Source organism: Panthera onca, chromosome C2 (assembly GCF_046562875.1).
Source record: "Panthera onca isolate mPanOnc1 chromosome C2, mPanOnc1 haplotype 2, whole genome shotgun sequence".
In the NCBI taxonomy this organism is placed as follows: domain Eukaryota; kingdom Metazoa; phylum Chordata; class Mammalia; order Carnivora; family Felidae; genus Panthera; species Panthera onca.
Window position 1 is genome coordinate 11,604,430 of NC_138347.1, and position 13,891 is coordinate 11,618,320.

Here is a 13,891-nt window from a genome sequence, read left to right on the forward strand (position 1 = left end):
TTCTGTGTGCACATATCTTTACATTCAGTAAACATTTAATAGTGGACTAAGTGTTGCATTTAGTCTAGACCAGTGCCTAAGAAACTATACCACCCATTATACCATTTTCTTAGTTTAAGAACTCAGTATTCCTTCTTGTGGTCTGCAAAACAAATAAATAGCATTTCCTCAATTTTCTTCTGACCAGTTTTCTAAAAACACTTTTTTTCCTTCACTATGTAACTTTGAGGGTCTTTTTGTTCCCACGTGGTTTTTTATTGGACCAACTAAGTCTGGAAGAACCAATTAGGATGATCTGATTAAAAATATTGGCATTGCTTTAGGGGAAACTAGGAATACAAGCAAGTAGTTATCTCCCAGGGTCTTTGAAATTGGGGTACATGCAGTGTGAGGTCCATGTGACTTGACCTGGGAAACATGTCCTGTTTTAAGATGCAGTGGGCAGGGGCGCTGGCTGGCTCAGCTGGAGGACCATGCGACTCTTGATCTCCAGGTTATGAGTTCAAGCCCCACTTTAGGCGTAGAGGTTACTAAAATCAGTAAATAAACTTAAAAAGAAAAAAGTTACCATGGGCAGGGGAAACAGTGGCTTCCAAAATTACAACAGGAGATGCTTTGAAATCAAAGTGTTGTTACATAATTGTTCCGCTCCTCAAAAGGGAAATACTAGTAGCTCCCAACTGAGTAGAAGCAGTGATTTCTTTCTTTCTTTAATAGTAATAGATATTGATTCTCCCAAGCTATCGCTGGGAAAACCTACTAGTTAGTAAGCAAATAAAGCAAGGTTTTGTTTGTCAGTACGTAACAAAATCTGGAAGCATAGAACAGATGGGGTAGATTAAATGTTACTGGGAGTGATTTCAGAGAAGGAGTAGGACTTGAGTTTCATTCAGTTCGCAGAATCTGTAGAGTAAGTTCAGCACAGTCTCCGAGAACAAGCAATGCCTGGAAGCCCTGAGACAAGGGTGACCAGATGGCATGGAGTCACTGACTAGCTCAGAAAGAGAGTGTGTGTTAGAGAAATGGGGAAGTAAAGTAGATTAGGGACAGTGAGTATGCATTTTAGGCAGCCTTGAAAGCTAGGCAGAAAAGGTTTCTTTAACATCGTACATACACACACCTGCAACCAAAGGGTTAGAACTGAATTAACATCAGACCTCGCTCAGCCTATTTTTTCTATACTTTATTGATACATGCTACATATATAGATTTTTTTTTTTGAAGTTTATTTATTTATTTTGTGAGAGAGAGAGAGAGAGAGAGAGCGAGCGAGCAGTGGCAAGAGAGCATGCGAGCCTGGGAGGGAGACAGAAGTTTCTAAGCAGGCTCCGTGTTGTCAGCAGAGAGCCTCACTCAGGGCTGAATCCCAGGAACTGTAAAATCATGACCTGAGCCGAAAGGAGGACTTGTCACTTAACCAACTGAGCTACCCAGGTGCCCCGCTACATACACAGTTTCTATGTCTTGAATGTGTGTTCATGTCTGTTAGCTCCAGCATTTGATTATCACATTCTAAAAAGCAGCAACCATTGCCAAACTACTCAGTAAAGACCCTTTCTATGGATCCATTAGATCCACTAAGACTCAACATACAGGGTTGGCTTCATGGTTTGGGACCTATGCAGTTACACTGGACTTTGCTGTCAGAAGGAACCTGTGCTTGGTTCAATTCTCTGCTATCACTGTCTTGAAATTTTAATAATTTCTAGAGAAGGTTCCCTGCTCTTTCATTTTGCAATGAGCCCTGCAAATTATACAGCCAGTTCTAACAAGTACTTAATAATTATCAGTCAGTCCTGAACTAAAGGATATAGGATTCTAGTTTTAAGTGACATATCTAAGGTTAGCAGCTCAATAGAAAAACCATTAACTGTAATGGTCAAGAGAAATGACTTTGGAGTGGGTAGTACCTGGTCTGGCCCAGCCCTGGCCCAGCTGGTGCTATGACACCCTAGGTATGTACCTTCACTTCTGGAAGACTCCTTTTTCTCATCCATAAATTAAATGCAATAATAGTACTTTCACCAGAAAGTATATTCAAGAATGTTCTTAACAGGATAGTTTGTTAAAGGCCCAAACTGGAAACAATCAAATGTCTGTCTGGAGTGGAATGGAGAAATAGTAATTTATTCATACAATAGAATATAGTATAACAAGGATGATGAATGAACTACAACTATAGGAAACAACATGGATGATGCTCACAAACGTAATATCGAGAGAAAAACCAGACATGAAGGAGTATGATTTCACTTCTAGAGAGTCAAAAACAGACAAAAGTAATCTGTGCTATTGAAACTTGGGATGTTGAGTATCCTTAGGGGAAGGTGGTGACTAGAAGGGGAACAAGGGAGCTTCTGGAGTTCTAGTAATGTTATGTTTTCTTGCTGTGACATGGCCATATTCACTTTGTAAAATTCAGTAAGCTCTTCATTTAGGATCTGTGAACTTTGCTGTGTATATTTTATACTTCTATAAAATTTACATTAAGAAATAGTCTTGGGGCACTTGCATGGCTCAGTCAGTTGTGCATCTGACTCTTGATTTTGGCTCCGATCATAATCCCAGGGTTACCGGATTGAGCCCTGTGTCAGACTCCACCCTGAGCATGGAGCCTGCTTAGGATTCTCTCTCTCCTTCCCTCGGTCCCTCTCCTTCGCTCATAAGCACTCTCTCTCTCTAAAGTAAAATAAAATAAAGAAATAGTCTTGCCATACAATTACAATTGGCCCCTGAACAAGACTGGGGTTAGGAGAACCAACCCTCCGAGCAGCTGAAAATCCACGTGTAAGTTTTGACTCCCAAAAACTTAACTACTAATAGCCTACTGTTGACTGAAAGCCTTACTGATAACAATCAACTCATATTTTGTATGTTATATATATATATATATATATATATATATATATATATATATATATATAATATTCTGTATTCTTATAATAAAGTAAGCTACAGAAAAGAAAATGTTATTAAAGTCATAAAGAAGAGAAAAAATATTTACAGGACTATATTGTAAAAAAAAAATACACATGTAAGTGGACCTGTGCAGTTAACTCATTTGAGAGTCAACTATGTTATGAAAATTAAACAGTTGTGGAATCCTTAGAGATGCTTCCATAAGTTCACAGAATATAGGTTTAAAACTTCCATTAAGTGGTTTATAAACTGATACAGAAGAATCAGGGATACGGTTTTAAGACTTTGACAGCCCTTTAAATACCACCTTTGGTAATTAAAATTGAGCTCTGTGGCCCTTGTAAAAAATTTTTTTAACTGCGTCTAATAATTTTTACTGAATAGCAAAGTAAAATCAAGCACCTCACCTTTGTGTGAAAGGTTGAACTACATTCTTAGTAAGACATGTACCCAGAGATTGTTACATATTCTCTTATTTAATCACTTTCAGGAATTATTATCTAAATTGTTTGTTTGAAAACTACCTTTATCCTTTGCCAGCATTATTTTTCTTTTTTTTTTTTAATGTTTGTTTGTTTATTTACTTATTTATTTTGAGAGGGAGAGAGAAAGAAAGAGGCAGAGAGAGAATCCCCAGCAGGCTGCGCTATCAGCACAGAGCCCAACACAGAGCTTGATCTCACAAACCATGAGATTGTGACCTGAGCTGACATCTAGAGTTGGATGCTTTAACCAACTGAGCCACCGTGGCACTCCAGCCAGCATTATTTTTCAATTTTTGCTTTCATTTAGTCTGGGAGATACTTCATTTCATATTTATGTATAAATATATATGGTTTTTTTTTTTTTTAGGGGACTATGAAAGGCTTATATTTTCAAAAGAGTTCTACAAATGAAGAAATAACATTTGTATTTCAAGAAAGGGTAAGAAAAAATGGTTTGATTATTCTCTATATGTAATAGAATCAGTTTTAAATGACCTGTTATTATTTTAAGTGGAACTAAGTGAGATAAAATTACTTTAATGAAATTTACAAAGTGCTTTAATCTTAGGTGAAAATGATGGTCCATATTATGGTATAAATATATTTTTTTAAAGAGTTGCAAAGGAGTTTTTAGTTCCTCAGGGTGGTGGTATAACATATAATTAGGAAAACAGAGTAATCTTGATAGTCTTATATGTTGCAGAATTAACCCAGCATATTCAGAATCCCACAGTAAAGTGAGTATTCAGATTGTAGCCATATTTCAGAAAATATTTCTCTCATGTTGTAAAATGAAAGGGCGGGGGGGGGGGAAGCATTGTTTTCCACACTAATTTCTGGGGTTTGCAAATTTAATTCGCTAAACTTTAAATTGTCTCTCATTTTTGACCAAGAACAGGTAGTAGAATTTTCATGTGTTGGTGATTGAAAGGTTTGTGGCAAGCCAGAATCATTCCACTGTCAACTTAGGGCCCAAAACTAAGTGCTATATTTATTTCATGGTAGTAATAAGAATTTCTAGATCATGAACACAATCCAGTTTTTCTGTTATCTTTCATTAACTCCAAAATTAAAGTTAAGTCAGGAGTCTAAATCTCAAACAGCTGGGTTTCTGCCATTAAATCAGGATGAAGCTCTCAGAGGTTTGATTGGCTCTTGGAAAGAATCATGTACAGGTTCATATAGTCATTAGTAAAATCCACATATTCATTGATATTATTGAATATCTTCATAATATCACCAAATACTATCAAATCTGAAACTTACAAAGAGACACTCCCAGAGTATCATGTCCATGTCAGATAAAACACTGATCTCTTTGATAGGTTATAGGAGGGGCTACACAAGTAGATATTCCTACCCAGCTTTTGATCTAATTTGGGGGAATATCAGGAGTTGAGGGAAGTATTTTAATTATTGGTGCCAGGATATGGTTATTTGGCAGAAGTGATAATATATTTAATAAATAATATAATAGGTGGATGATATTGAGTGCCTGAGTGTGAATGATTCTTTGCCGTTAAAGGTATATCTAGCTGTGGAATAGGGGGGTAATTAAATGCCTTTAAGTTTGTGCTTTGACCCCAAAATCCCATGTGGCATGCTGAAATGTCCAAGACAGATATAAATAAGGTAAGTTAAATAAGATACACAAGTGACAGTAAACAACTTCATTTATAGCATTAAGAAAATTCCAAAATCAGTGAAGGCTATATGTCATGTGTATAAGGATATCCCTGTACGTGCAAAGATTTGATGCTTTGAGATTATTTAGATTCAAAAAAAGTATGGTATTTGCTCTACTTTGTTACCCTAAAAATTTACTGCCTACACATATACCCATGTTGGTATCCATTCATTTTCAAAATAACTACCCTACAGCTTTTTAAACATTTTATCCCCAAATTCCCTTTCTACTTTTTGCATTCTATATTATTCGATAATTGCTTATGGCTTTTTCAATTAAATTAGCTATAAGATTTGGAGTGGGGTGTGTTTAGTTTTGTTCAATTATGTATGGCAGTTTTCACAACATAAAGGCATGTTCTCAAAAGAATATTATCATTTGGTTCTAGGAAAATCTTCCTGTTACAGAGGATAACTATGTGAAACTTCAGGTTAAAGCTTGTGCTCTGAGCCAGATAAATACAAAGGTACGATGCTTTTATTTTGACCAAAAGTCAAATGAGAGTGTCCTGGTATATTTAGTGTACAAATAAATCATGATAACTGACTTCTGAGTGCCAAGAAATTAACATCCTTAGAACACTAAAACAGGGAAGATATATAATGTGAATTTGTGTGTTTTTATATTATCTAACTATATTATTATTGTATTATATTATTATTATATTAGTATCTAACTATATTATTCTATATTATTATCTAATAACTATATTATTATCCTACATTTTATATTATTATATGAAATATTTTATAAACTACATTGTGAAGGCTGAGAATTTATAATTACTATAGCCTATTAATCAAGGAAGAAATTATTTTTATAAATATACTAAAAATAAAACTAGGAATCTCATCGGTGATTTATTAACTATTCTGTAGATATTTCTAGTTAATGTCTTTAGATAGAGTTCACATTCTTCTTGTCATTTTTCTTTGTCTTTCCCTCTTGCTCATACATACATATCCCACCCTCATACAACCCCACAGTAGTCTTCCATTATTGACACGAAGTACTTGAAAAGTCTTCAAATAGTAAATAAAGTGTGGTTAAATGTGCCATGATAAAGCAGGTCCATTTACTCAGTTTTGTAAAGATTAATACTGTAGTTTTATTGGACCCTTAACTAACTGGATTATAATGCCATCATAATCTCTAGAAATCTAAAAGTTTTCTGCGATTAAGTCACATTTAGGAAAATTACAGAGCAAAGTCATAGGTTTCCATTGGGCAACATGAGCATGACTTGAGAAGTGAATTAGTAAGATGCCTTGAAATCCTTTCACCAGAAGTGCTGGTACTCCTTCCAAGGTGTGCTTTTTATTTTTTTTTAAGTTTATATATTTATTTTGAGAGCAAGAGAGAGAGAGTGCAGGTAGGGAAGGAGCAGAGAGAGAGAGTCCCAAGCAGGCTCTGTACTGTCAGCACAGCCTGACACAGGGCTCAAACCCTCAAACTGTGAGATCATGACCTGAGCCAAGATCAAGAGTTGGACTCTTAACTAACTGAGCCACCCAGGTACCCCCCAAGGTGTTCTTTTTAAAACTATGAAAAATTCATTGAAATCCCAGTCTAGGAAAATTATCTAGCAGAAAGAAATGGTCCATTAGAGTAAAATCAGTTTAATGAAATATTGTCCAACTATTAACCTTTACGGAATGGTTATGGAACCTGTGGTAATGCAAGAAAATACTTGTGGCGAGTAAAGGACACAGGAGGTAGTTGTTACGTCCATAATGAAGATGTAACATGGCCACATGAAATAAAATGTCCACACAAAAGAAATACTATAGAACATCCAGTATTTCCAGGAGAATGTCATAGGAAAATCTTAGGAAAAGCATAAAGTTGCACACTGAACAAAAGACTTTTCTGGCAATTAGGTATATACCAGAAATCCAAAAAATTTTTAAATGAAGGGTGCCTAGGTGGCTCGGTCAATTCTTGATCTCAGCTCAGGTCTTTATCTCAGGGTCATGAGTTCAAGTGCCGCAATGGGCTCCACGCAAAGCATGAAGCCTACTTTAAAAAAATAAAAACAAAGAAATATGCAAGAGAATTATATCAATTTATTTTTCTTGCTGTTCCTAAAATCCTATGATCTCTTTAAATCTGTCTAGCATCTCTCATATTATTATAACATTATAAGTGCCAGGAACTTAAACTACAGGTTTATGTACACTCTGCCACTTTAAAAGTCAAGTACTTAATTTGTTCAGAATCTAACAAAATACTAACCTCTTGAAAAAGAATTTATCCTTGGGGCACCTGGGTGGCTCAGTCAGTTGAGCATCTGACTTCGGCTCAGGTCATGATCTCACAGCCCGTGAGTTCAAGCCCCGTGTCGGGCTCTGTGCTGACAGCTCGGAGCCTGGAACCTGCTTTGGATTCTGTGTCTCCCTCTCTCTCTGCCCCTAACCCACTCACATTCTGTCTCTGTCTCTCTCAAAAATAAATAAATATTAAAATAAATAAATAAATAAAATAAAAAAGAATTTATCCTTTAAAAAAAGAAAGTCAAATCTGAAATTATATGGCAGTTGCCCTTCTGTATATCCATCACTTTTCCCATCTGCCCCTTACCTAGGACTTGTGAGAAGCTCATATGATTTCTAAGGACGTGGGAACAGAGAACCTTCTGTTCTCATTGCCTACATCCCCTCTATTCAAAAAGGCCCTCTCCAAATTCCCTTCGCCCCACCAGAATGAAGTGACTGATGAAAAGTATTTAGTCAACCAAGAAGAGTTTGGGCCATAATTTTTGTTGGCAACATAAAAATGCTAAACAAAGAGTGATAATGGTGATTTGAATAACACACATACCTAAATTCTCCATATCAACTAATTTCTCAGCAAACTCTTTGTTTTCCTACTGTAGAGAGAAACTTATTCTGTGAAGTTACTTGTTTTGTCTTAACTCCAAAAATTAAATCCTATTTGTTTTTTCTGTGGTTTGATTTTTGCTCTTGCGTTCCTCATATATGAGAAAAGGCCAGGATTTGTTCTTAACAGTAAACAGTCTTTGTCATGATTTAGCTTCTAGCAGAAATGAAGATGGAGAAAGAGTTCTTTCCTGTTGGGAGAGAAATTGCTGGAATTGTGTTAGATGGTAAGTTTACAGATATAAATATCTATTTATTTTCTAAGATGAAAGAATTAAATGGTAGCTAATTGGTTTACCAGTACAGAAAATTACATATACTTCCTCAAATGTGAAATTTAATTATACAGAAATGTTTCCCTTTTTTAGTTAAAAAGAAAAATGGAACTTAATTGGTGTTTTATAATTGAAGAGCTTATTAGAGTTTAGTAAATATTTAGGGATTATGTGTTTAAATCCATGAGTAATCATATGGAATAGAATGATCAACATTGTTCTTTTTATGATATTTACAAACCATAAATTGCCTGTGTAAGTGGGCTTTGGGCCAAATTTATAATAGAAACTGTATTCACATTCAATTTGTTATGTTTGCCTAAAATTGAGCATTTAAAAGTTAAGCAGTTTGCTCATGCAAAAATGGGTTCTTGGGAGAAATAACCAGTAAGATTTTATGGTCGCCTTAAATTTAAAAAAAAATTGTTTCTAAGTTTTATTTAATAAATAATGAGTAAGTAGTGGTCTTAACATGCAAGACAGTAAGCCTAAGTATTTGAGATCGTTGTTTTTAATGTTTATTTATTTTGAGAGAAAGGGAGAGTACACATGCACATGTATACACGTGCAGGCAGGAGAGAAGCAGAGAGAGAGGGAGAGAGAGAATCCCAAGCTGGCTCCACACAGTCAGCACAGAGCCTGACGCAGGACTTGATCCCACAAGCCGTGAGATCATGACCTGAGCTGAATCAAGAGTTAGATACTTAACCAACTGAGCCACCCAGATGCCCTGAGATAATTTGTTTCTAAATAGATCTATGTTTCATATTCATTGCTAATTGGTAGTTCATGATCAGTCAATATGTTTGCTCTTTCTGCATATGTGAATGAATGAATGAATGAGTATATAATGTGGGTTCGACTATTTGAGTTTTACCTGTGATTTTAATCTATAATATATTTGACTCTTCCTCAATGTTTTCTTCAGATATAGCTAAAATACAATTTCTTCTTTCTTCTGCTCAGAATGTAGGAAAGTAAAAGTAAAAATTTTAACAGCTAGAACATGATGAGTCATTTAATTCATTCATTTATTCATCTGACATTTAGTAAGCATTTGCTAAGCGCTTGGGATATTAAATAAGACAAAGTCCCCTGCTGTCAAAGAATTTACTATCTAGGGGAAAGACAGATACATACATATGAGCAGATTATTATGAAAGCTCAGAAGAGAGATACCCAACCCTGCCAGAAGAAACAGGGAAGGCTTCTTGGGTAAGTTAACCAGACAGCAAGGAGGAGAATCATTCTCAACACAGAGGATATCATGAACGAAGACAGAAGCAAGTAGTCATGTGATGCATTGTAAGACTCTGTAGAGTTTGGTATTGCTAGAGCAAAAGCAAAGTTCTGGGCAGGAGTCGGAGGCAACATACTTGGCAACAGAGAAACATTGTGTTAAAATTCTCTTTTAAAAACAGCAGAATTAAAGATAACAAAATATTTTAATGATATGAACACTGATTCCTTCCCCCCAAAATATGAAGCAGGAAGGTAGACAAGGGCTAGAGCCATAATGAGCTTCATATGTCAGATTGGGTTTTAGGGAGATTATTGTTGTGGCCATATGAAGGGTACTTTTGAGGCTGTAGGCAAGAGGACTGGTTGAGGCATAGACTAACAGGCAACAGATGACAAAGTCCATAAACTAGACTAGACAGTGGTGGCAGAGGTATGTGTTCACGAAATACTGAGGAAATAAAGTCAGCAGGACTGAATAATTAACTGCAACAGGGAAATAAAAACAGGTTTAAGAGCCAGGAGTGATTTACCCGATTCTGGTTAAGGTATGAATTGGTGCCACTAATTGAGAAGAGAATAGGATCTGATTTAGAGGAAGATGGTAAGGAGTGTGACGGAAGCCAATTGAAAAAGATGAGAGTGATCCCAGGAAGACTGCACAGCAGCAGAAGGGAAAGGGAAAGGAAAGGGAAGGGAAAGGAAAGTACAGTGCATCAGAAGCCGCAAATACTAAGGGATGTTGGTGCAGGAGGGATCCAAAGAAAGAGCAAACTGTGAAAAGAGGACTTAAAAGTAGGAATATCAAACTTAGGGTATCTCGTGGAGCACCAACAGATGATTTCTGGAACTATCTTGCTGCTGTCCAGCCACAGAGGCCACTTCCAGATTTCCAGCTTCCATCTTCCTTCCTTGAACTATCTCAGTTTCGGTGTCTGGTAACGAGGACTAATAATGCCTACCTCGTGGGCTGAATGCCTACTACAAGTAGGCATTCAATGATGTTTGGGGTTTCCTCTCCTTTCTTCTTGTAACTATTTGAACAAAAATATTCTAAAGAATTGACTGAGAGGCGCCTGGGTGGCTCATTCAGTTAAGTGTCCAACTCTTGGTTTCAGCTCAGGTCATGATCTCACAGTTTGTGGGTTCGAGCCCCACATTGAGCTGTGTGCTGACAGTGCAGAGCCTGCTTGGGATTCCTCTCTCTCCCTCCTTCTCTGCCCCTCCTCCATTCGTGAGCTCACACATGTGCTCTGTCTCCCCGCCCCTCTCAAATTAATAAATTAAAAAAATAATAATAAAAGAGGAGGCCAAGGTTGTTGTCCTTTAAAAAAAAAAAAAAACAGAAGAATTAACTGTAGAGGCTTTTTCTCTACATGTGCAGAGAAAATGTAACTATCATTTCTGTGTAGTTCCAAGAAATCTCTTGGCACCAGTGTGAATTTATTTCTATTGTAATCCCAAATCAAAGTAATTTTATGCATGACTCTTACCAGAATCTGCCATTGTATGTCTGAGGTTCTGCAACTAAAATAATGATAGAAGATTGGGCCAGCCACAGGAGGGGTGGAAAGCAGTATAATCCTCATAAGAGTTGTGGAGTCAATTATTTTCCTTCATCCTTAGCTAAAGAGAGAGACATCCTTCTCTGTGGTGTCAACAGCCACATGACCCAGATTTTATGGAGAATTATGTGGAGAATCCAGATTTGAAGTACTCTGTTCTACAGTATTTATAGACCATCAAAGTGCCCTAGAAGTTCTTGGCCTTCCTCGGAGTCAGTGACTTTTTTTTAATATAAACCCATGGATTTGTTTCAATAGCTAAGTAATTGAGTAGTATTTAATAACCTCACAATACGAATTGTTAATTTTCTCCCCTCTTTAGTTGGAAACAAGGTATCATTCTTTCAACCAGATGATGAAGTCGTTGGTAAGTTACAATTTATAGCCCTATTTCAAGTCCAATCTATTTTACTGTCATCTCTTCTTTTTCTGAGACAGTTATTAATGTTTATTGTGTCCCCTGCTTTGTATGGAAGAATACATATATCCTGACTTTTTGGAATTTGCTTGCAGATATCCATCAATGAAGAAAATTGGGAATTCACTCTCAATAACAGAATATTTAAAACTTTCTTTTTTTTTTAATTTAATTTAATTTTTTAATGTACATCCAAGTTAGTTAGCATGTAGTGCAATAATGATTTCAGGAGTAGATTCCTTACCCTCTAGTTCCATTCACGTTAATACTTTCTAATATTTGACTATTGAACAATATTGTAGATGGAAAGATGACCATAGTTGATACTGTGGTTGGTACCGTCCTTTCTTGACAGGACCCCAGCCTGTGGCTAGACTGCAGACTCTGAGAAATGCAGTCACAGGTCACCTGTTTGAAGACTGCTGTCTGCCAGGCCATATGGAGGCCCTGCTCTCCATATCCATCTTGCATTTCGCAGAGATGCTCCCTCTCTACTCTTGTAAAACCAAAATTTTACTGGAAACACTTAGTTTATTGGCTATTTTAGAAATCCAGAGTGAATACTATTTTGCAAATATATATATTTATACTATTCTATCCTAACAGTCACACAAACATATAAAATATGACTTTAATAGTCTCAAAAATTAACCCTTTCTCTATGGAAAAAGATTCATAGGAAGATATTCACCTAAACTGAGAAAATATTTTACTTTATGGCTTGCTTGAAGTTGTTGAAAACAGATTTGTAGAGAGGTTTTCATCAGCTTTTTCTGGTATTGCCTTTGACTCCTATGTTTCTTGGACTATTTATTTCTGTCTTTCATATCTTTATTTGTCCAAGAAGTCAATGACAGTGTGTTACTCAAGATTCTTTTTATAAGAGACCAAAAATAAAATCAAAGTAGGGTAGAGGAAATGAGATTTTACTGGAAGTGTACTAGGGTGTCTTAAAGAACCAAACTGTGGGAAGGTAGCTATTCACCAGGGACAATTTTAATGAGGAACCAGATGCCCCCAAGACTCTGACTTGGCTCTGTACATTGGCCACTGCCTTTACCATCACTCCAAGGTGAAAGAAGAGGGAGTAAAAGATAGTACAGGTGATGAGCATGCATGACAGAAAATGAACAATCCACTTCCCTTCCATACTTCTGAGGTCTCTCCCTTCCCCACACTAGTAATGACTGGAATCTTCCTCAAAATTCCATTGAACAAAATTTAGACTAATACCAGCAACTCATTAGTAGCGAATTCATTTTGAGATTGTTTCCCTGAAGTTTCTCCTGTTAATTTCCAGGAATTCTGCCACTAGATTCTGAAGACCCCGGGCTTTGTGAAGTTGTTAGAGTGCACGAGCATTACTTGGGTACGTGCCAGTCTTTTGCAGCCCATGTAAGTCTTACGTCTTTGATGCGTGGTGTTTAGTAACATTGTGTTGTATTTGCATCTACCTTGAGTAATAAATAACTGTTGGCTGGTCACATGAACACTGCTAGCTTATATTAATATCAGTAAAATTCATATTCAGACCAAACAATATATAGACCTTTAAGTTTTACTTACACTACCATGGACAGAGATTTGAAAAGTGGTTTCTTTCTTGACTCTGAAATTATATCCCTGATCAGAATCTTTTTTTTTATTGAAGTATAGTTGGCATACAATGTCATGTTAGTTTCAGGTGAAGAATTTTTGTTTTTTTAACTTCTTATTTTTGGTTGTCAATTGAACTTAAAAATATACAAAAATCTAAGGGCTCCTGGGTGGCTCAGTCAGTAGAGCATGTGACTCTTTATCTTAGGGTTGTGAGTTCAAGCCCCATGATGGGGGTAGAATGTACTTTAAAAAAATTAATTTCAGGGGTGCCTGGGTGGCTCAGTTAAGCACCCGACTTCAGCTCAGGTCATGATCTCACAGTTTGTGTGTTCGAGCCCCGTGTTGGGTTCTGTGCTGACAGCTCGGAGCCTGGAGCCTGCTTTGGATTCTGTGTCTCCCTCTCTCTCTGCCCTTTCCCTGCTCATGCTCTCGCTCTCTCTCTCTCTTTCTCTCAAAAATAAATAAACATTAAAAAAAATTTTTTTTAATTAATTTCGAAAGGCATTTTTCTGGAAATCTGGGGCCTATGCTTATTTATATGTGTATTAAACCTAGATAATGGAGCCAAGTATGTGTCTTCCTTTGAATGATACAGCTCACTTTCAGATACCATGCCATGAAAGTCTTTGATCCATAGCTATTTTGATGCTATGCAATTTGAAAATTGAGGACCATCACTAGCTTTTTTACAAGTAACTGTACTATTTTTGATCCCAGAATGTCGTTGGGCCTTATTTCAGCTATCCTTTTGAGAACCTTGTAACTGTGGAATCAACTAAAACCTTTCATTTAGATTCCCAGGCTTGAGTTTTGACTAAGTTCCCT

The 13,891-nt window shown here is 36.5% G+C and overlaps 1 protein-coding gene and 1 long non-coding RNA gene across 5 annotated transcripts in view; both read left to right on the top strand.

Annotated features, from left to right (window-relative positions):
• The window catches only part of LOC145715744 (uncharacterized), a 136,417-nt gene that overhangs the window by 68,555 nt on the left and 53,971 nt on the right, over positions 1 to 13,891 (top strand). The window lies entirely within an intron of this gene.
• CRYZL1 (crystallin zeta like 1) overlaps positions 1 to 13,891 on the top strand; it is a 33,460-nt gene that overhangs the window by 5,579 nt on the left and 13,990 nt on the right. For all 4 annotated transcript variants that reach the window (XM_060640422.2, XM_060640423.3, XM_060640421.3 and 1 more), the window contains 5 exons: positions 3,772 to 3,843; positions 5,480 to 5,557; positions 8,125 to 8,197; positions 11,372 to 11,416; positions 12,768 to 12,836. In XM_060640422.2, the coding sequence (XP_060496405.1) occupies positions 3,778 to 3,843; positions 5,480 to 5,557; positions 8,125 to 8,197; positions 11,372 to 11,416; positions 12,768 to 12,836 (331 nt within the window). In that variant the 5' untranslated portion in view covers positions 3,772 to 3,777. The remainder of the gene's footprint in view (positions 1 to 3,771; positions 3,844 to 5,479; positions 5,558 to 8,124; positions 8,198 to 11,371; positions 11,417 to 12,767; positions 12,837 to 13,891) is intronic.